Raw genomic sequence first — 24,736 nt, 5'->3', positions numbered from 1 at the left:
TGGAATACCTTGTGATTTTTCATGAGGGAAAAATCAGAGACATGAAAACAGGGTCCAGACAGCGACTTGCAGACTTCTAGTGTCCCGTATGCATCAGACTACAACACAGAAATACCCAAGCCAAAGTAGGACCCTGCTTTAATGATTCTGGAGAGGGTAGACTGTCATAAAGAATTTTGCAATGAGCCAGATTTTTTTAAAAAAAATAATGTCCTTTCCAATAGTACTTAAATGTACACCTCTTGAATTTGAGCGAGAACATATGGTCCCAGACGAGCTTGGTCTGGCAATGGATCCCAGAACGTGTAGCAGCGCTTCTAGAAAACAGCAAGGATCTGCTTGCTGGCTGAGGAAGGACTGCGGCCACATCCCCACAGAAGTGTCACCCCAGCCAATTGCGTCTTCCCTCAACCTCAGACAAGGAAGGTGACAGGTCTTGACAGGGGAGTGGACGCCCCTTACTAGCAGGCTTGAGTCTAGGTCTTCTAGAGAAGGGAGTTCTTTGGTGAGGGTTCTTCAGAGTCCTAGTGAATTTAGGAGTCTGGCCTTTCTCCATCCTCTGTTCTCTCTGCCTTGCTTTACCCACTGCGCCCCCACCCCCATCCCTCCAATACGCAGAAGAAAGTTTTACACAGAATGAGCCCAGCGTTGACGTAGGCACTGCTTCCCCTCCCATCTGGATAGAAGCCCAGAAGGAAGCGAGTGGGGGAGATGAGGAAGTGGGGGTCGCTTGAATCGCTGTGGTTAGGGTCCCGAGGCGGGGCCAATCCTTGGCCAGCCAAGAGTATTGGTTCTAGACCCACAAATAGATCAAGCTTTTCCCTCCCCCACCAGCCTCTTAAATCCCAATGAGGTCACTGCAATGAGAGAGAATCAGATCCAGAGAGAGGGGGAGGAAGAGGACGACGAGGAGGGAGAAGAAACCCAGACGGGAAAAGGCCATCAGACAAGGTCGCTTTTTCTGGCGACACAGCAACTGCGAGGAGCGTGGTGCTGAATATCATCCGCCCGCTCAGCCTGGGGACCGAGGGACGCGCAGAAGCACTTTGTGGTACCACGAAAACAAAGGAGAGGAGGCGAGCGGGAGAGACAGAGGGAAAGAGAAGCTCTGAACAGTTCCGCTTTGGATCTCCGGGAAGCAAAGCTCATCTCCTTGTCAAGGAAAGAAAGGGAAGCCTAAAAGGGACTGGGAGGTTAAAGAGGGAGCCGGGTTTCCCTGCGGAGCCTGGGGCGCGGCAGAACTCTGGACAGCGCCTCGCAAGCGGGACTCGGCGCTCACCCGCTCCTCCAGGTCTTGAAAGCTCTGCTACTGGTGTGCTCTCCTCTCCTGGTCTCCGACCACCGAACCCAGGGAAATCCTTCTACGATCCCTGTCTGAACGTGCCAGGGGGTGGAGCGGCTCTTTTGCCTCTGGCTGGGTCAGGGAAGAGGATCTCCGGTTCTGGAAATCCAGTCCTTGAGGATTAAACTTCACTGGTGAAGAAAGAAAAGTTTTGGGGTCTGGTAAGGGGCGGAAGGGGTACAGAGGATCGTGGAAGAAAGAAGGTGGATGGTTGCTTTCCCTCTCTGATCTGGAAGGAATGATGACCGAGGAAGGATGTGCACCAGCGGCCAGATTATTGGGAGCCTCTTGCTGCTCTCTGTGCTGGAGATAGGGCTGGGGGTGTCCAGCGTGGCCGTGGGGGCGGTCAGCTTCAGCCTGGCCCTCCGACAGCACAAGCCGCAGCTCGGAGACTCGTCCCCGGTATGGAGCGGGGTGTGTGTACGTTGAGCCACTTCACTCTCTCTTTACCTCTGTAAGGTGATGGTCAGTGTGCGTGCGTTACTCACTCCCACCCTTGGGGGAAAAAAATCATATATCTCCTCTGACTTGCATGTAGGTTCATGTTGGCAGGCTGTGCTTCTTGACACTGTTCTTTTGTTTATTTAGTAGTTGTTTTCTTGTTATTTTTTTTCTTACCTGGACTTACCACCAAATTAAATGGCTTTGTTTAAAGTTGGGGAGGAGGGCCGTTTTCACTGGCTGAATCTGCAGAAGACTGCCCAGTGGTGGGTCACACCTGTCAAGGGCAGACTCACTTAGCTTCTGGTTTCTTTTACAAGGAAAAGAAACATGACAGTGTTACATGACTTTCTTGTACCAGGAACAAGTAAAGATAGAGTTATGCGTTTATTTCTGGGTAACAGTCCCCGAGGTACACTAAGGGCAATACTAATATGGCAAAAAGAGAGAAGCGTGGTGTGTGAAAGGAGCGTTTTATCCCAGAAAACACTGCTCTTAATTTTCCCTTGCTAGCTTTCTGTACTTCACGTCTAAAAACTCTTTTGCAAGTTCCAGGCAATAAGCTAAACAACACATGATATGATGTTTAGCAACATTGTTATTGGAGACTAACTCAGCTCAAACAGTACCAAATGCTCAGAGAAAATGTCATCATTATCTCTGGGTCAGATGGCAGACCCACAAAGCTTCTTTTTCATTTACTTTAGGTGAATCTCCATGGAAGCCTTAAAGACCCATTTCTCCCACCAAGAATCAATAAAATAACTCAGCACTATTCCTGGTATGGGCCTAGTTGTGAAAATCAACTGTTCTTCTCTTTAAGTTATATAGCTGCTATATCTTTCTGGGTCTCTAGCTTGATTATAATTTAATAGGATGTTATTCTATCACTAACAACCAGTAGGTGTAATAAACAATTGTGGCTTAATTACTTGAGCTTTAAGTTACTTAAAAAAAATGATTATGAGTTCAAGAAAAATCTTTCCAAAGTAATTCATTTTTTGAGGGGAATTCTAGCATTCTTAAAACTGGTATGATTCTCCTTTGGAAAATTAGTTTTTATATTTTAATTTTTCAAGTAACGTGCATGTTTTTAAATTGAAGAAGTTAGAGAAAAAAGAAAAATGGTGTTCAATCCTAATATTGAGTTCCTCCAAGAATTCTTGTTCTAAATTCAATAACAAGTTACTACCAACCTCTGAGTAAATTACCTATTTCTTTATCATGTAATTTTTAATGAATGCGTTTAAATTTAAGTATGAATTCTAAAAGGCAAATCTTAAATCTGGTTTTACATCTTAATATGTAGTAGTGATTATTTTGAGATTTGTAGTTATTCTTGTTATTGTTATTATTATTATTTAACATAAATAGTCAGACTCTAAAACTTCAATCAGACAATTGTCAAAATGAAATGTAATATCAACACTTAAAGCAAGGGGAAGAAAATACGATCTTTTGAGGGCTTATGAGGAAGAAACCTAAAACACTTTTCAAATCACTTCCCCTCTGAAATTTAAGAGACTGAGTAAATAAACTTAGGTTGTCTCTAAATAGTATTAAAGCATCCAGTTTGTCTTCAGGAATTAAAAAATGGTTATATTTGACATAATGTAAGAAAAATAAATGATTTTATTTTTCTTCACAAAGTATTTACTATTTTCTAGATGAGTTGACATATGTGTATGTACAGAAAATGAAAATTTTGAATCAGCTCAGTGAAAAGCAAATAAAACAGTAATATATCTCATTACTATCATAAAGAATTATTTTCATTTTAACTGGTTCTTTAGAGTGACCCAAATTCACCTATAATCCTTGAATAATAGTTTGAATTCTATTGTCTGATTCAGTAAAATCGAAAAATATATGTGATTGAATGAACTGATTTGAAACTAGAATGCCCAAACAGTTGGTCACTTTTATAAACTCAAGTTAAAATAAAAAAAATCAAATTTGTGAAGAAATAAACATCCAAACATTATCACTGTTTATCAAATTATAAGCTTGTTACATTGATTGTTTTCAATTACTTTTCAGAGGTCATTTGTGATGCAGTTTGAATTATCTCTTAATTCTGTCAATAATGAACTGATCAAACCAGTATTTATAGAGCTTACCATGTGCAAGGTGTTTTAGTATTTAACACAAAGACTATTCAGTTGAATCAGAATGCCTCATAGAGGAAGCAAGATGGGTACATCACTAACTTTTATTAGTGGTGAGACGTTAGAGTTTGACCTCAGACAGATTGAGGAGCAGATAAAGGGAAGGGGTTGGGGTGGTCAGCGAACCATCCATTGGAGAACTATAATTTTTCTCTTGATCTTGCAAGTTTATTTGGACTGGAATTAATGTATCACAGTGTTAAGTAATGTATCACAGTGTGAAATCTGGAGTCTACCTGGGTGCAAATCTCAGATCTGCCGTTTACTATCTGGATGACTAGCCAATGTTTTTTTCATATATTGTAAAATAGGGTTATTAGAAGGCACAAATGAAATAATGCTCTGAGTAAAAAGTACAGCATGTAGTAAGTACTGAAAAAATGTGAGCAGCTAATACTGTGTAGACAGACTGACATTAAAGGACGTGAGAAAGGAACGTCTTTTGGGCAGCAAGGATGAGGACAAAAAACTGGGACAGAGTGGGTTATGTTCCAGGAAGAATAGGCTCTTCTGTATTTCTGGGGCTTCAGTGTGTGAGGGGGAGATAAGGATGGAAAGAATGGAGGGAGCTGGACCATGGGAGGTTGTATGCCAGTGCAAGGCAATAGATTCATTTCCTCATATTTTAATGATAATAATAATAATAATAATAATAGTAATGCCAGTTCTTACTTTCCAAAGATACTCCAGGGAGATGCAGAGGAAAAGTAGATAGAAAATTATTACTCTCTTTGGTATTTTATGAAGGTTAGATGGGATTTTATAATAATTAACCTGTCAGGGTAACCATAGTCTCTAATCAGAGTGTGTTTTGATTGGTGCCATGAAGGTTTTTTTCAACACATTAGTATCGTTATTACAAGATTTCTGAACTAAGTTTTAGAATTCAATGGAAATAAAACTGTACTATGAAAGGATTACTTCTTATATGTGGACCCCAACATCATAAGCTTTTTATCTAGGCCAAAGGCACGAAGAATTCAGGCAACTATTTTGATATTTGGACCCAAACATACAAATGTTTCTAAAGGTAGCTTAAAAATAAAATAGTACCAAGATAAAGGGCTTAAAAATCCATGAGGTGGGTGCTTATGAAGATTATTTCCAGTTATTATTTCATAATCAGGCAAAGGATGCTTCTGCAGTCAGTCTAAAACGTAGGCATTTAGAAGGGGAAAAAATCATTTAACCATAATTTCATAGAGAAAGCTCTAAGTGCCTTTATAGAATTTTTCTTCTTCTTGATTCTTTGTTACAGCAGATACAATACCTTACTGAAAGCATAAAAGAAAAAAAAGACATTACTCTTGGATAACAATGAATGAACCATTCAGTAAACTGCGTTGGAAAAGACATGGTCATGTGAAATATGATTGATGTGTAAGGTGTATTGACAGGGAGTTAAATAGACAGGGCTATGTTTCCAAGTTGCTGTGTGATAGCCACTTTTCTTAGCCTTCAGTGCATGCTTTATAATGGGAATGGACTGTATTTAGTGGTACACAAATTCATGGATCCAAGAGAATTTTATTTTGTGCCTCTAGGTTGACACCTGGATAGTGGTGTCCAGAAAAACATCTATTCTGAGTTGTATTTGATATTTACCATGCTAACTTCCATCCATGTATATCTGATAACCACCCTATAAATTAAATATATTAAAAGAACTTTTCTGAGCCTTATGTGCCCCTCATATAAACATAGTCTTTTATAATATTTAAAATTTTTGTTCTCTAAATCGTATAAAGTTCGAGTAATATTTACTGCTTATTTTTCTGGAGCATACTTGATTTGTGTTTCTTGCCTTTATCTGCTTAATAAATCTGATAATTTAGGTGAGTGAATATTATAGCATAATCAACACATGTACCTGTTATGTTGACTCCTGATTCACCATGGCAACAACTCAGCCAATTGTAAGATTGTGTTAAAATTCATCTACTGTACATTCTGATCCATACCACAGCAATATAAATGAGGTGCTATATATAAATGGGAGCTGCTCCAAAGTATTATTTTTAATATTTAAATAGGTCTGATTCATTTAAGGAAAAACAAACAAAACAATAAAGTAAACTTCAAATGTACAAAATTTGAAGCTGTTACTTCAAATGTACCAAATTTGAAGCTAATGTGTCTATGACCAGGTAATATATCATTTTTCTCCAGTCAAAATACATAACATAAGAAATTCATATCCATTAGCATGAAATGAAAACACTTATTAATCTCTTTGGTATTTTATGAAGGTTAGATGGGATTTTATAATAATTAACCTGTCAGGGTAACCATAGTCTCTAATCAGAGTGTGTTTTGATTGGTGCCATGAAGGTTTTTTTCAACACATTAATATCGTTATTACAAGATTTCTGAACTAAGTTTTAGAATTCAATGGAAATAAAACTGTACTATGAAAGGATTACTTCTTATATGTGGACCCCAACATCATAAGCTTTTTATCTAGGCCAAAGGCACGAAGAATTCAGGCAACTGTTTTGATATTTGGACCCAAACATACAAATGTTTCTAAAGGTAGCTTAAAAATAAAATAGTACCAAGGTAAAGGGCTTAAAAATCCATGAGATGGGTGCTTATGAAGATTATTTCATAATCTTTCATTATTTCATTATTTTTTATTTCATTATGAATAAATAATAATTATGAATAATTATTTCATTATTCATAATGGGGCACATCCTAAGGAAAAAATTACAAATGTAAATTTATACTTCATTTTAAAATCATTTCACTTATGCAAGTAATTCATGAATACTCATTTCAAAGGGTTAAAAAGAAGGATCAAAACTGAAGTTCTCTTGCCTACCGTATCTACAAAATTAGCCACCCTTGCAAATGTCATGCGTAATCTTGTAGATACTTCTCCATGGTTAAACAGTATTGTTTGAATATATAGGTCAATTTTGATCAAGTTTCTGAATATAATAAAGACTATTTGTGGACTCTGTAGAGCCAGGTAAAGAATCTCTTCCTTTTCTTATTCACTCTCTTATTTTCAAGTGCTACTTGTTACCTACTGGGGTTAGGACAATTAGATAATTGGCAATTCAGTAAGTTAGACAAGCTGAATTACTGGGAAATGTAGTTACTAGTCAAGAAATTTTCAGTCACCTATTTGTTGACAATTTGCTAGATGCAAACATAATCTGAATAAAGTCAAACTCTTTTATCTGGATAGTTTTGCCTAAAATGTTCAAACTGGCTGTCTGCATTGATTTAATTATTGGTCAAATCATCCAACCTGTGCTTTAAATATGGCCAAGCAATTTGACTTTTTTATACAGTCACTTAGCCCTTAGATAATATTTCATTTTATTGACAGATGGGGGACATAACATAGCCCAGTCAACCAACCTGAAATGCTTGTTTTTAAAATTAAATAAAAATTGGAATAGATTTTGGTGCGTGTATAAAGGAGAAAAAAATAACACTTTTATTTTCAAATGATGTTGGGTCATTCACTTGTGAAGTGAACAAACTTTAATTTTACTACTATATATATATATATATATATATATATATATATATATCCTATTCAAATAGATCCTATTCAAATAGCACTTCTATACATAAATAAGACCAGAGTTGTTCAAAATACTTGATTTTATTGTCCAAGTAATTTAGTCAAATTACCAGGTAGTCACTCTGCATATAGATGTTTATTTCAACGTGCTAAATGGACAATGCCAGAATAATTAATTGATAGTACATGAAGACTCTCACTGATCATCTCTCCAGGAGAAAATGAGAGACACAGAGGGAGAGAGAGAAGAAACTGTGTGACTACTTTTTTCTATGATGTTCAAAATCAGGCAGTCCTTTTCATGAATGCAGAATACTTTATTCAAATTGAATGACAGATCAGATTCATACGTCTCACTCAGGAGAACTATGGCACTGGATAACTTGTGTTTCTTCACTAAGTCAAGGAGAAAAATACCAGCATCTTTTTCATGGGTTGCTAGGAAGTTGCTGTGAAGTTAGGAAGACTATGATTACAAAGTGGTCAGAACCAAGACTGGCACAGAGTTAAGTGCTCCGTGAATGTTAGCTGCTCTTTTTCTCTACTGCCTTCATTCTGTTCCGTGACTGCCTGGAACCTACAACACACCAATGGTGTGCTGGTTCTCCACATTTTTCCAAAACAGCTGTAATCAACTATAGCTTGACTCATCCTTTTGTGTGTGTGTGTGTGTATATGTCTAGTTAGCTTTTGACTTAATTCAGGTAAATACATTAGCAACTACAGAAATATACCAAAATATCTACATCAGAGAGGTCATGTAAATTATTCAGCTTAAATCTGAATGGGGAATCAGCTGTGGCTATGAGACATCCCTCTTTGTTTTCTTTTAGAAGTGGAAGGGTGATAGAAACTCTATCATAAAAACTTTCAGTAATCAGATAATTAGACAATTATCTAAATTAGGCAATTCAAACTGTGAGGATATCATAACTACCATTTATGTCATAAAATTCTCAAAAAACATAAAACAATGTAAGTTTTTGTCATAAAATGAAAATAACAGTACAAGGTAATATTTTTATCAACAATAAAGATACTTAATATCTTGGAGGTTGTATAATTTTGCTTAAACTATCCAAGTAGCTTTTGAATCGGTGTTTATTACACACTGTATTATTAAACAGATGCATCAGTGAAGTATCTAGAGTTCAACAATGATTATTTTTTTAATTAAATTTTATTGGGGTGACAATTGTTAGTAAAGTTACATAGGTTTCAGGTGTACAATTCTGTAATACATCATCTATATATCAATGATTCTTATAATGTGAATTCGTTCCCATGATCTTTAGCACCTGTATTAAGAGTCCTGAGAAGCAATTTTAAGTTCCATTAGTTCATGTTCTATTATTAAATATTAGACAAAATTATGTAGTCAAGACAAAAATATTAGCGGTTAAGTAAATCACCTTGGGAGACATGTTGCCTAGAGCCCTTTTATCCTGTAAAAATAATGCTAGACATGATTAATTGTTAACTATGATTCAGGTGCTTTTGCATCCATTATTATTGCTAATTCTAACAATTTTGTGAAGGATATAAAATTTTGTAAAGTTTATGTAGAAAAAAGAACTTACCTAGTGTCCACTATTATTTCATCAGCTGAGCTGGTTTTTAAAGCCCAGGAAGTCTTGTTTCAAAATCTGTATTTTTCTGTTGCATTGTGTGGAAATTTTTCATGAAAAAGCCATTCATTCACTGAGGCCTGACCTCATTATTTGCTCCCACTCCTGAGTATATGAGTCAGGCAGGAAGGTGTAAAGGCCAAGTCCTGATTGCTGTTTATATCTATTTTCCAGAAGAGATTGGCACAGTCAACTGATCAACAAGCACAACTCCCATCTTCTCAGAAGAGTGTGAGGTATTAGACTAAATTGTTCCTACCCTTGAAGTTTAAGCTTTAGCCTTGAAAAATAAAACTATGTATCGCAATGATTGTTAAATATTATAAGGGCAAGTCAGGAAGGCACAAAACAATATATTTAAACATAGTTCAAAATGTGAGGTATCAGTAAAGGGTCAAGGATAACTTCCTCATGGAGGGAGAACTTTATCAAGGATGTGGAGATCAGTCAGGTTTCCAGTGGGCAGAGAAGAGAAGATGAACTAAGCAAAGCTATTACCATGTGCAAAGCCATGAAAAGAATAAAAAAATGGAGGGTTTGTAGGGGATTGAGGAGACCAGACTTGTTAAAGCAGACATGTTCACATAAAAACTGATAAGTGAAGATCTACCTTGTTTAAATAGGATAGGATCAGCTTCCAAAACGTTTTGCAAGAATGACAAGACTAGTCTACTCTTGATTCTCAATGATGAGCTCTGCTGGGCAGAACTTGATGATTAAGAGATGAAGGCAGCTGAGCCGGGTATTACTGCTCAATTTCAAGGGAAAACACTAGCCCTTGGTTCCAAGACATGTATCCTGAATCAAAAGAAAGATTTGAGGAAATCTTGCAACTTGAGGGAAGCGCCAATCTCCCATCACAAACTTCAAGTGACTTTCCTGTTAGATCATAAGTTCCTCTGTTCAATTATTCATACAGCTGCCTGACATATAAAAATAAGAGTCATTTATTTAATTGGAGGTGTCACCATGACACAAAGAAATGAAAATTGGTTTTGGAGGTAATAAGACTTGGGTTCAAATTCTAGCTCTAGCATTTTCTAGTTTTTTGAGTGAGTGACATTATCTCACTGAGCAATGAGTTAACTCATCTTTAAAATAGCAATACTACTACCTATCTCATGGAGTTGTTCTAAAAATTAAACATAATACTTATGTGAAGGGCTTAATACATGTTAGGTATTCAATAACTGTGACTGGCCCACAACAATGACTACATGCTTTTGCCATATTTCTAGAAAATTCGTCTTCTGTATGTGGTTTCTACTTGTGTATTATAGACATTTTATTTTATGCATTTCTGAAGGGGAGCTTGCTGTAAGACCATTGATGAAATTGACCTTAGACTCAAGGCTTGGTAACATTTAAGTCATATATTCTCTTAGAAAATATGTACTTTTCATAACTGATTTTGAGCACTAACAGTTAATTGTGATTTAGTGTGCATGTCCAAGGGCCCCAGGAATATTTTCTAGGTCAATATTTGGATAAAGAGGTATAATATTGATTTACCAAATAGAGTTGTGTGCTTGATTTTTGGCTGGGCTTTGGAATTCTTAGTTCTTTCTCTACTTGTTTCCTGCCAATTATTTTCCTGCATGGGTTACTCTGAGGAATTAAAATAATAATGACAATACTTACAACATTAATAATAACAGCAATGGCTGCTTATATTTATAGTACACTGCATTGCCTACGAATTCCAACTGCTTTTGTTATACCATTTATCTCAGCAGATGAGTTTCTTCACTCAGGGATGAGAACCCTAAAGGATTTAGGGTTTAGTGATTTAAGATTAGAAAGTGAAATCAGTAACAGGAGTAGGATAAAAATCTAAATCACCCCAAGAAAGAATGTGTGTGTGTGTGTGTGTGTGTGTGTGCGTGCGCGCATGCGTGCGTGCACTCATACATGTGTGGGGGAGATGAAGAGATAAGTGATTCCTAAGAGAGTGTTGACAATTGTCATTGATATGCAATATCGGCTGCATTTCGGTTGCTAATGCCCTGATTTGGGGGCAGGTTCACGATGCTGTGACTCTCTACTAGCAACAGCTTATTTCCTCAAATGGCCTTCCAAAAACTGCCAGGGATGTTGACGGATACTCATTTGTGGTGTTGACAATTCTTGGGAAGATCATAACTTCCATTCTCTAGTCCGCTGGAGTCCCTGGCGATTTTCAGCTCTGTGAGGACAGGTCACAAATCATAGATTCAAAGCTGGCATGTACCCAAGGGAGTATTTTTTTTTTTTCCTTTCCTCCTCACCAAATCCATCTTCTATATTTTAAACTTTGTTATATTTTCACCATGTATCAAATTGTGAGCATTATATTTAAATGTAGCTTAAATATATTAAAACATCTAAGTTGAATTTACTGGTATATAATAAGAAGGAATCTTAAAAATAAAAACATTTTTAAAAATCATGCAAATTGGGATAACCCTCATTAATGTAAAACTACCTTAAGTTATATAAAAATAGTTATTGAATATTTATTATGAAATATAGCCTACAGAGGTCCTGTTAATGTATATAAAATGTTTAGGTTGGTTACTTTAATGAATAGAATGTTATTGACAACATTATGTATACCTGGATGTTCAATGTTTGTTGCATCTTTCTTTGCTTCCTTCTAAAAGTACAAATCATTACCTTAAGTTTTTATATGTTTGAATTTTAGAATTCATTTATTTATTGTATTTAGCTAAAATAACAAAAATTTGGACTCAGGAGATAAACTCTTCTGATTTTGTTACTGCTATCTAGGAGATAGTTTTATCTTGTTTTGTTTTAAGGACAACATGAATAATGACGATACCTAAGATTTATTTGGACAACTGACATTTAAATATACTGCAAATTCAAAGTCCCCCTTACCCAAATTCACAAGTTTAGTTATTATTTTCCTTGCTACCTTTGGAGTAGAAATAGCTCTAACATCTAAAAGCCCATTTATTTAGCAAACTCAAAGTAATCAACAGATTATTTTTTTAAAAAGAAAAACTATCACAAAGCAGAATTGGAACAAAACACAATGCATAATGCAATAAATACAAGAAAGACTGCATTACATGAATATTGAGGTGGAGATGTGAAGGAATGGCATTCTGAAAATCAAGGCTTATTCTTTCTGCAAAATGAAGGATTTGGGTATTACTAGGCCAGTGGAAAGTTTCTGAGATGTTTAGACATGGATTCTCCTTTGAGTGCTTTTGGTTTCATTTATTTGCTGTGGTTGCCCCTTAGACTATGCTGTCCGCTAAGCCACCAAGATGGCCTGGTGCTAATCGAGAACTGCTTATCACATCAACATGTCTGTTGCATATTTTATCGTCTTGGTAGTTTATTTTTATGTGAAGGTTATTATATTTGTGAGAGGTCATGGCTCTATTGATAAAAATGTATGTTAACCCTTTTCCTGTTGAACTTCTGAAAATTTTTACATTTTCTGAAGTGGAAGAGACATGGTACTTATATGGATCTACGTGCCTCACTTTATTTCAATGTTTTGTTTTGGGGTCGAAAAATAAGAAATTGGTTCTAGCTTAAGGGAAAAAAGAACACTGCATAATTAGCAGAGTTTTCCATGGACTAAGAAAAGAAAGAAATATAAGTAGAAAAGTGACTTCTTTTACAGATAAACACTATGCTGAAATTGCAGAAGAATGGAGAGAGGAGAAAGCGGAGAATATTCAGGGCATCTGTAAATCAAATAAAGGCAGAACAAATGCAAGGAACTGAGTTATGAGATAGTACAGCTGAGGTATTGGGACCCCCAGCACCACCACTACCAAGGGGTTAGGCTTATGAAGATGAGGCCAAATCAATGCTGAGACCAATGGCAAAGATACTTGATAGGCCTGACCTACATTTCCTGTACTGGGTTGGGATGAGTCAAGAAGAGAATGACGGTGTGGTGTGGACAAAGGACAATGGGAAATCTGGAAAATCAGGTTTCTGTTCCCGTTCTCATGAGCCAGATGTTCATTCCTCTCAGTTTTCCTTCCTATTAGATTTAGTCAACAAGTATTGATTCCACAGCTACAATCTATGCTTGGAGTTAGGGGTTGAGGCTCTAACAGTAAATAAAATAATCATGATCCCTGCTCTACTGAAGTTTAATTTAAACAAGAATATAGACAATGAATAAATAATGCACAAATTAACAATAAGAGGCTGTGACATGTTAAACAGGAGAAATACAGGCTTATGAAGAATATAACTGTTATTAATAATAAAAGAATCAGAAAAAAAGCATCTCTAAGGAAGCAATATTTTCTGAAGGATGATGAGGCTTTACCCAGATGAATAGGGGGAAAAGCATTGTTTCAACCCGAGGGAACAGCATGGGTAAAGACCCTGAGATAGGAAAAGTTTGATTTGTTTGAAGAACTGAAAGAAGGCCACAGTGACTGGAATATGGCAAGTGAACAAGAGGAGTTAGATGCACTGGGTGAGGTGGAGAGACAGACATGTGTGTGTGTATGGGGGGGAATCAATTAAGGCACATATTACAAGGTTTTATTTTCCCTGAATTATAATAGGAGCCATTTGAGGCTGCAGTTTAGAAACATTTTGGAGTCAGACAAGTTAAGAAGTCACAAGTCTAGTTAGGGGGCTACTGGGGTGTATAATATAATGGTTACATGGATGAGAATGAAAGAATAAAATAAAAATTGAGGAAGCACAGATAATTGAGACACAGAGACAGTAAGATTTGAGAAGATGTCATTGTAAAGTATTGAGTCTCAGATTTGGGCAATTGATACAATCCCACTTACTCTTTTGAGAATTAGATGATTAGAAAAGGAAAAGTCTGTGAGCGAGAGAGAGAGAGAGAGAGAGAGAGAGAGAGAGAGAGAGAGAGACAGAGACAGAGACAGAGACAGAGACAGAACAGGGGTCACTGTAAGGTGGGCAGAGATCATGGGTCTATTTGTCATCTGTTAAGTTATTGGTGCCTGTGAGATATCCAAATGCAGAGATGCTGTGGACTGTTACATGAGTCTAGAGTTCAGAAGACAGGACTGTGCTGGAAATCTGAACATGGGAGTAATTTATAAATACATTAAATACATGTAAAGGTATTTAAAGTCACATGACTAGTTGAAACCACCCAAAACAAAGCCTTTAGTTGCTATAATATTTAGAAGCAGATAATGATGCAGAGGTAGAAAAAAAAATGACTGAAAATTTGTGACCAGAGAAATATGTTAAAGACCAAGAGAGTCTGGTATCAGAGAAGCCTGAAGGAGAGCGTTTCTATGTAAGGGAAGGACTGAAATATGGAAGTCATGTCTTACCTCAGGAGAAGCAGTTAAAGTAAAACAGTGGTGTATAAACCAGCCAGAGGTCTGCTAAAGAGAGAATGGAAATAGTTAAGTGGTGAAGGGAAAATGTGTAGAGAGATAGAACAACTGATACAAAAGGATTTGGAATCTATGAAGATTTATATTTTTATTATTTTCATTTTAATTTTTTATCAATTACAGTTGACATTCAATATCATATTAGTTTCAGCTGTATACCATAGTGGTTAGACATTTATGTAACTTACAAAATGATCCCCCCGATATGATGGACATAAAGGGTATTATTCTAAGGGCAGTAAGTCAGACAGAGAAGACAAATATCATATGATCTCAGTTACTTGTGGAAGGTTTTTATTTTTAAGGGATATTTTGGAACACTTTTGCATGTCGATGTAAATAATAGAGTAGAAAGGAAACTTTAAATGAAGAGAAAGTCTTTGAGTAGATGAAGGGTGATTGAATTTAGAGCTGCAGTGGAGGTTTTGTTGATACGTTTTATCTTCGTCAGTTGTAAAAGAGAACAAGCAAGACAAATAGGAATGAAGATGCAGAGTTTGTGACACAGTGTTGAATGGTGGGAGAAGTCTCTGATGGCTTCTGTGTTTTCTGTCTAATCTGAGATCTGAGAATAGCTAAGGGTAAAAAATAGACAGAAGTTTGGTTTGAGGAGCACTGAGAATGGCATTAAAATGTTTTCTCTCCCAGTTGGCTGACAATTATGATTCACACATATAAAGTGGATAGAGACATAGAAATAATTTATTCCAAATTCATCATTTCACAGATAAACAAACGGAAGCCCAGAAAAAACTGCTGGATATAGAACCAGGAAAAGAGTCCAATTCTTAGTCCAACACTATTTCCACAGATGCCTCAAAATATTAAGTATCCTTAAAGTAAGTGCTCAACCAAAAGGAAAATGCAGTTATCTGGCTACTGCCCCAAACTGAACAAGAATAATCTCAAATTATTGGCACTGCTAAACTATTACGGAAACAGAATAAGCATTTTATTAGGTTGTTGGGGTTTCCTCCCAACTGGTTGTTTCCAAGAAACAGCTTTCTACAGAAATAGTGCTGTGTTTTTAGTGGTACTTTTTCAAAGCAACTGAGAAATTGAAGCTCATATTTAAAAGTTAGCTAATATTTCCAAAGCCACAAGAGCTAGTGATTGATTTAGGTAAATAAGTGAGTTTCCTTCAAGAAGCCTTTAAAAACAGATTCTAAATCTCATTGGTTAAGCTGTATACATTAGGAGAGTTTGGAGATGGGAATATCAAAGTCCTGTAGCTCTGAATATTTTCTGTCTGTTCTCTTCTTTAACTGAAATCTATAGGAATCAAAATAGACAGATTTAGTACATAGCTTGCCTAAAGTGAGTAGGAACAAATACGTTTATATATAATATGCCTCCATCTAACACTTTTTAAAATTATCAGAATATTTTATAAAGATAGATACCTTTAAAGGACCACATTAAAAAAAAAAAAAGGTACTCTTTTCTGTAAAAGTATCTTTGGCCATGGATATGAAAGAATGTGCTTACTAGTGATAGACTGAGCTGAGTTTTCTAGTATGACATTAAGAAATTAAAATATCATTATGAAAAATAAGCAGAATTCACCACCTTTGTATCCCAACCAATCTTCAAAATAGTCTTGTACAGAGGATTTTATGAATTATCAAGTTGAAAGTACCTGCTGCATTAAAAGTTGGGCTACAAGTTTGGGAATCATTATACAATGAATTATTAGGAAACTAGAGCCCCAGAGAATAAATAGAACTCACAGAGATGAAATTAGCCAATTTAGGACAGCATTGGATCTCCTGGTGGTAGGATATTTTGGAGGAAACTCGTTTTTCCTTGACTTGTGTCCATTAGGTATCATCTAGACTTACACAGTCAAATAGAGTAGCCACTCATGGCAGGTGGCTATTGACCACTTGGAATGTGGCCAGTCTGATTTAGATGCACTGTAAGTACAAGATACACACTAATTTCAAGGACTGGGTATGCAAAACAAGGATGTAAAATATCTCATTTTTAAAATATTGATTGCATACAGAAATGATAATAGCTTGACTGTATTTAGTTATATACAATAAAAAATATATTATTAGAGTTTTCATATTTTTGTTTTTAAATGTCACTATTAGAAACACAAGGATACATATGTGCTTGCATTTGTGGCTCACATTAGATTTCTATTGGACAGCTCTCATCTAGATACATTTTTTTAGCAAAAGAAATAATTAGCTGGTCAGGAAAATTGTCATGCTTTGTTTACCTAAGATATGAACAATAGATGAGCAAAGGCTTTAAGACAATTTGAGTCATTAATGAACTAGGAAAGATGAATTAGCTTAGTTGGCAGGTAAAGACACAGAAATAGCTGAATGTTACATAAAGCATTTCCCCAAATGGACAACTAAGTTACCTGCTCTTGTGACCCAAGTCTTTCAACCTTTATTTTTTTAATTGTGAAGCCAGTCTCTGTGTGACTTTTTAAAAAGGGATTTTAAGTACCATTTTGCAAGTACCAAAAGTGTTTGGGAGAGGGGAGGGGAGGCTTTTTCCCACTTCTCCAACTAACCTGAAATTCATTCATTTATTTATCCGTTCAACAAATATTCACTGAACATTTTTGTATGTGCAAGGTCCTGAATTAGTGCTAAAAATTTAAAGATTTAAAAAAAGAAAAGAAAGAAAAAAAAAAAAACAGGTCAAAACTTTTTGTAATGAAAGGTATAAAGTAAATAATGAAAAAATATGATCAATGCATAAAATGTGATCAATGCATCAGTGCTATAATAAACACAAGTATAATATATTTTGTTAGGTTCTGACTACTAATACATACAGCAGTTGAAAAGAGCTTCATAAATAAAATTAATATTTATACTGGATCTTCACATTTAAAAAGGATTTTCCAAATGGAAGGAGAAAATATTTATTGCCATCTGCCATGTCCCACAACCAAGGCTAAGCATTCTCACATGGGTTCCTCTTTTAAGTCTATAGCTGTATTATATTCATATTTGTCTCCTCATTCTTATAAAAGGAATGGAGAACATCATTTCATTACAAATGATATATTTAGTGTCAGAGAGCTGTCATATATATGTCAGAGTAGATACTGGAAAAATATCTCCAAAAAATGAGTGGGAAGAAATAGGGCCATTTAAATCAGTGATCAGAGAATGTAGGGGCAGAGAGGAACTTACAAATTCATCCAATCCAATTCCCTCCTTTTGAAGAAGAAGCCCAGATAATTCAATTGACTTACCTCATGTAAGTAAATGCAAAGGAAGACTAAATGGGAGTTAGGGGTTCTGCTTTAAAGTGCAGGACTGCTTTCTCAACAGTCCATTGCCACAGCCTCTTAGCCCATAACTATAGAAAATGATTCCATCAGAAACTGCACTTCGGTAATAGCACATGTCAAACCCTATTCATCATTTACTGCAAGCTGTCAGATTGTACAAGATTCCTTTCTGTATTCTACTATTTAGAATTGCAATTATATTATTGACAATTTTATGACATAATTTCCCCTTTTTTGAAATTCTTATGATTTTCCCCCCTTCTATCCTTGCTTTCCTGAATATTTGTTCCTTTAACAGGACTGATTTTATTGAGATAGTTATAATACAAAGCCTCAGAATACACAGGATCCTAGAGCTTCCAATTTGCCAAATAATTACTGGTCTAACTTTAAATGAAACACTTTGCTGAGAATTTGAAAACAGATAATACACTGGACTCTGAATCCAAGGTTTTTATAGCTGATGGGGAAAACAATCTTGCAAACACAAACAGATGTTAAGCATTTGAATTCTTCTAAGCGCTTTACACCTGTTATATTATCTAATATTTGCAGCAATTCTATAAGGAATATATTCTTATGCATCTGATTAAAGAGAACACTGTGGTAACATAATTTAAGAAGTTTCTCAAAGTCACCCGACTGGAAAATGATGAAACCATGATTCAAACCCAGACAATTTGACTCTAAATCAGTCACTCTTAATCACTAACTTCTACTACCTCCTACTAAATATAAAATAAATACAATTAAATATAAAATAGAGTGTGTGCTAATCCCATGGATGCACAAAGGAAAGTGAAGAGGAAGACAGATGATTTCATGGAGGATGTGTGTTTGGGGACAAACTTGGAAAACTGAAGTAGGGATTGAAGGGAGGTGAGGAAAAAAGACATTGAGGGCTGGTGGAGGCATGATCCATGGAGACCTTGAGAATGGTAAAGAGAATGTTGGTTTCAGAACGCAGAATGCACAAATGAAAGAGCCTGAAGAGGTAGGCTTGACTTAACTGTGAGGAACTTGAGTACTATACTATGGAATTTGAATTATATACTTTTTAAGAAATGAACACGTACTGAAAATGTTTTAAAGGTTTTGAGGATGACAGTAACATGAGTCAATGTATTTTAGGAATAATTACCTGGCTAGCAGTGTGGAGAATTAGAGCCAGGGGGATTATGTATATCTTTCATGTTAAAATTTTGAATTAGAATGAAGGTCACTCCAGTGGGAATGGAAATAAAAAGGGTACATGTGAGAAACTTTATGGAGGCACATTCAACACGATGTGGTGGAAGCGGGCTAAGAAAAATAAGCATGGTAGAGACTGGAAATTATGGCTGACTTTCTGCCTGTATTAAAGAGATTGAGAGAGTTTACTGAGATCAGAAAAACAGATATGAAGGCATGTCTTAAGGGCAAAAAAACAAATTAAGTTTAGACAATTTGTGCCTCTTTGATTCATTTATTCATGAAATATACATGCATCAGTTATATAGCAGACATTGTGTTATGTGCTAGGAATACAATAAAGAACAAGAAGATATGCTCCCTGCCTTCAAGACACAGTCTAGGGTAGGGGGAAAAACATTAAACAAACAAGTTTACCAATAAGTATTTAATTACAATGCTACAAAGGAAAGAGAGTGCCGTAAGAGCTTAAAATGGGAACTCAGTCCAGAAAGATAAGAAGGCCTTCCACGAACAGGTAATATTTAGGTAATATTGACATCAGGAATAGGAGTTAGCCAGTCAAAGAAGAATATGACGATTTTAGGCTAAGGAAATAGCGTATGCCAAGTCCTTGAAGTGGGAAGGATTTAATGAATTTCACAAAGTTAAGAGAGAGATCAGGGAAGGCTCAGGCTGTGAAAGAAGGCAGATCATGAAACATTTTATAGACCACGCAAAGATTTTGGATTTTTTTCTTAAAGATAATAGAATAACATTGAAAGATTTGAAACATGGAAGTAACGAGTTAAAAAAAGAGTGGATCTGAGAAAGGCCAGGGCCAATTTGGAAGCTTTTGCTGTAACACTGATGAGAGATGATAGTGGTTTGGAATAGAGTGGAAGCACTGGAAATGAACAGAAGCAGCTATATTTCAGCTATACTAAGGAAACAAAAAGAAGAATACTGTGAGGTTCACTGATTGCGGAACATGGAAGTAGGTAGGAGGTGTCAATAAGGAGTCCCAGATGTCAAGGATAAGAACTGAGTGGATGGCTGTGCTATTTCCAAAGTGAGAAATATTGGAGGAGAAAAATATATTCAGGGAGAAGATGACAGTATTTTCAGGGGAATATTTTCACGATGTTTTCAGGGGAAGATGATCAGAACATTCTGAGTGTAAAGTACTTTGTGAGGCACCTCAGTGCCTTATTCTTCTAACTGGCTTTAGTCTTAAGTTTCATACTATGATCCCTAGTAGTTCTCAGGTCATACCATCACCATACCTAGGCCAGTCAGAAAGAGAGTTCACTTCACTGACAGAGAACAAAGCTTTTAGAATGTATTCTCTTTTCCTCTGACTAATCTTATTTGTGTCTGTTGTCATATCTGAAGCAATCACTGTGACAAAGAGGATAGGGCATCTTAATTAATTAAACCTTGTTCTCAGGGCTGCAGGAGATGAGAAGCACATGACGAAGAGTAAGAAATAGATGGCTTCCTCAGCAGAAAAATGAGGTGTAATATCCAGAAGATGGATAAATAAATTTTGAAGAGCAAAATAACAGCTTTCTACCACCATACATAATAATTGATACCATAGATGTGAATAAAAGAAAGATAAAAATAAACAGTTTGAAACATGGGGCTGGGGAGTATTGATGTGAAAAAGACAGTTGGATTTATGTTTCTGAATTCAGAGAGAGAACGGTACTCCATATATATAGATGTAAGAAGTTGTCAGCAGAAAAACAATAGTTAAAGCCACAAAGAGCATAAAGAGAAAAAAGGGAACTTCTGAACTGAAGCTGTACCAGCTTATAGCATGAGTAGGAAAAAAATAACCCAACAATAAGGACCAAGGAGTAATGGGCACAAAAGTGTCAGGGCAATCAGGTGAGTTCAGTGCCATGGAATCCAACAAGGGGTCTATTTCAAAAACAAAGGAATGGTCAATAGGTGTTCAATAATCTTTTTTTACTAAATTTATTGAGGAGACATTGGTTAGTAAAATTATATAGAATTCAAGTGTGCATTTCTCTAATACAATATCTATATGTCGCATTGTATGTTCACCACTCAGAGTCAGTTCTCTTTCAATCACCATATATTTGACCCGTTTACCCTCTTCTTCTATAAACCCTCTCCCCCACCCTCTGGTAACCACTAAACTGTTGTCTGTCTATGAGTTTTTGTTTGTTTGTCTTCTTCATTTGTTACTTTCAGTTTTATATCCCACAAAAGAATGAAGTCATACAGTTCTTGACTTATTCTGTCTGACTTATTTCACTTGGCATGATAATCTCAAGATCCATCCATGTTGTTGCAAATGGCAGTATTTCATTTTTTCTTATGCCTGAGTAAAATTCCATTGTATATATGTACCATATCTTCTTTATCCAATCATCTATCAAAGGACATGTTGGCTGTTTCCATGTTTGGGCCACTGTGAATAATGCTGCAATGAACATAGGGAGATATATATATATATATATATATATATATATATATATATATATATATATATATATCTTAAGAGATAAATGTTTTCAGATTTTTTAGTAGATATCCAATCCAGAAGAGGGATTCTTAATTTTTTGAGGAAACTCTGTACTCTTTTCTATAGTAGCTGTACCACTTTACTTTCCCACCAGCAGTGTATGAGGTTTCCTTTTTCTCCACAACCTGTCTAACACTTGTTAATGACTTCTCTTGTTGATAATTGCCATTCTAATGGGTGTGAGCTGATATCTCATTGTTGTTTTGATTTTCATTTCCCTAAGAGCTAGTGAAGTTGAACATCTTTTCATATATCTGTTGGCCATTTGTATGCCTTCTTGGGAGAAGTGTCTGTTCAGGTCCTCTGCCCATTTTTTAATTGGATTGTTTTGTTGTTGTTGTGATTTGTTTGAGTTCTTTATATATTTCGAGTATTAGCCCCTCATCAGAGGTATTGTTTGCAAAACCTTCTTCTGTTCATTTTGTTGCCTCTTTGTTTTATTGATGGTTTCTTTTGCTGTGCAGAAGCTTTTTAGTTTGATAAGTCCCATTTATTTATTTTTGCTTTAACATCACTAGACTTTGAGGTCAAATTCATAAAATCCTCTTTGAACCCAAGGTCCATAAGTTCAGTATCTGCTTTCTTCTATGTAATTTATTGTTTCAGGTCTTATGTTTAGGTCTTTGATCCATTTTGAGTTAATTTTCGTATATGGTGACAGCAGTCTGGTTTCATTCTTTTGCAAGCGGTTTTCCAATTTTCCCAACACCATTTATTGAAGAGGCTTTCTTTTCTTCATTGTATATTTTTGGCTCCTTTGCTGCAAATTATCTGCCTATGTATATGTGGGTTTATATCTGGGTTCTCAATTCTGTTCCATTGGTCTGTGGGTCTGTTTTTCGGCCAATACCATGCTGTTTTGATTATTGTCACTTCGTAGTATAAATTGAAGTCAGAGAGTATGACACTTCTGACCTTGTTAATTTTCTCAGGATTACGTTGGCTATTTGGGATCTTTTGTGATTCCATACAAATCTGATGATTTTTTGTTCTATTTCTTTTTTAAAAAAATGCCACTGGGATTTTGATGCAGATTATATTAAATGTATATGTTGCTGTGGGTAACATGGCCGTTTTATGTATGTTGATTCTTACAATCTGTGAACATGGAATACGTTTCCATTTCTTTGTGTTGTCTTCAATTTCTTTTAATAATGTCTTGTAATTTTTAAGTATATAAGTCCTTCACATCCTTTGTTAATTTTTTTCCTAAGTATTCTATTCTTTTCGTTGTAATTGAAAAAATAATTGTGTTTTTTTTTCATTTATTTTTCTGAAGTTTTATTTTTAGTATGTAGGAATACAATGGATTTTTGTGCTTTGATTTTATATCTTGCAACTTTACTCTATTTGTTTATTGTTTCTAAGAGTTTTTTTGTAACATCTTCAGAGTTTTCTATGTAAAGAATCATGTCATCAGTAAAGAGTGACAATTTGGCTTATTCATTCCTAATTTGAATTCCTTTTATTTTTTTCTCTTGCCTGATTGCTCTGGCTAGGACTTCCAGTACTAAGTTGAATAACAGTGGTGAGAGGTGGCATCTTTGTCTTATTCTTGATCTTACAATAAAAGCTTTCAGTTTTTCACCATTAAGTATGATATTAGCTTAGGGTTTGTTGTATGTGGCGTTTATTATATTGAGATACTTTCCTTCTATACCCATTTTATTAAGTGTTTTAATCATAAATGGATGTTTTATCTTGTCAAATGATTTTCTGCATCTATTGGTATGATCATATGATTTTTATCCTGTATTTTACTTATGTGGTGCATCACATTCATTCATTTGCATATGTTGAACCATCCTTGCACCCCTGGAACGAACAAACCCCACTTGATCATGATATATATATATATATATATATATATATATATATATATATATATATATATATCTTAAGAGATAAATGTATCATATATATATATCCTCTTTTAAATGTTTGTTGTATTCGATGTGATGGTATTTTGTTTATGATTTTTGCATCTGTATTCATCAGAGATATTGGTCTGTAGTTTTCTTTTTTGTCTTATCCTTACCAGGCTTTGGTATCAGGGTAATGTTGGCATTATAAAATGAGTTAGGAAGTATTACCTCTTTTTCAATTTTTTGAAAGATTTTGACAAGGACAGGCATCAAATCATCTTTGAATGTTTGGTAGAATCCACTAGTGAAACCATTTGGACCTGGACTTTTGCTTTTGGGGAGGTTTTTGGATGATTGTTTCAATTTCCTTATTGTTGATTGGTCTATTTAGATTTTCCAGTTGTTTGTGATTCAGTCTAGGAAGGTTATGTATTTCTAAGAACTTGTCCATTTCTTCTAGGTTATTGAATTTTGTGGCATTAATCTTTCATAATATTCTTATATGATCCTTTGTATTCATTGAAACTTCTCTTTCATTTCTGATTTTGTTTATCTGTATGTTTTTTCTTTTTATCTAGTGAGTCTATACAGGGTTTTGTCAATTTTATTAATCTTTTCTAATAACCAGATCTTTATTTCATTAATTTTTTTCTATTACCTTTTTGCTCTCTATTTAATTCTGCTCTAATATTTTTACTATTTCCTTCCTTCTGCTGACTTTGGTTTCATTTGGTCTCTTTTTTTCTAGTTTTTTAAGATGTAAATTAGGTTGTTTATTTGGAATTTTTCTTGTTTCTTGAGATAGGCTTGTAGTGATGTAAATTTTCCTCTCATTACCTCTTCACAATATCCCAATAATGTTGATATGTTGTGTTGTCATTCTCATTTGTCTCTATGTATCTTTTGATCTCTCCTTTTATTTCTTCTTTTACCTACTCATTCCTTTTAGTAGCATGTTTTTTAATCTCCACATATTTTTGGTTTCCCCTGCTTTCTTTTTGCAGTTGATCTCCAATTTTATGGAATTATGGTCAGAGAATATACTTGGTATGATTTCAGTCTTCTTAAATTTGCTGAGGCTAGTTTTGTGTCCAGCATATGGTCTGTCCTTGAGAATGTTACACATGTACTAGCGAAGAATGTATACTCTGGTATTCTGGGATGAAAAGGCTCTCTAAATGTCCATTATATTCTTTTGGTCTAATGTTTCATATAATTCTGATATTTCCTTAATGATTTTCTGGTTGGATGATGTATCCATAGCTGTCAATGAGGTATTTAGGTCCCCTAATATAATTTTGCTTTTGTCAGTTTCTCCCTTTAGTTCTGTTAGTAGTTGCTTTATATATTTTGGTGCTGTCTGATTGGGAGCATATTGATA

At 35.3% G+C, this 24,736-nt stretch overlaps 1 protein-coding gene across 8 annotated transcripts in view; it reads left to right on the top strand.

Annotated features, from left to right (window-relative positions):
• The first annotated feature begins 381 nt into the window (after positions 1–381).
• Positions 382–24,736, top strand: part of TMEM196 (transmembrane protein 196) — a 63,728-nt gene continuing 39,373 nt past the window's right edge. For 2 of the 8 annotated variants that reach the window (XR_002137017.2, XM_019727395.2), the window contains exon 1: positions 389–1,762. Coding sequence is in view for 5 of the 8 variants with exons in the window: in XM_019727395.2 (XP_019582954.1) it covers positions 1,598–1,762 (165 nt within the window). In the remaining 3 variants the exon portion in view is untranslated. Of the gene's footprint in view, positions 1,802–24,736 lie in introns of all 8 variants that reach the window. The other 6 variants (XM_074340822.1, XM_019727408.2, XM_019727418.2 and 3 more) reach the window with 6 other exon arrangements.

This window comes from Rhinolophus sinicus, linkage group LG09 (assembly GCF_036562045.2).
Source record: "Rhinolophus sinicus isolate RSC01 linkage group LG09, ASM3656204v1, whole genome shotgun sequence".
Lineage (NCBI taxonomy): Eukaryota > Metazoa > Chordata > Mammalia > Chiroptera > Rhinolophidae > Rhinolophus > Rhinolophus sinicus.
This window is presented reverse-complemented; position numbering and strand designations above follow the sequence as displayed.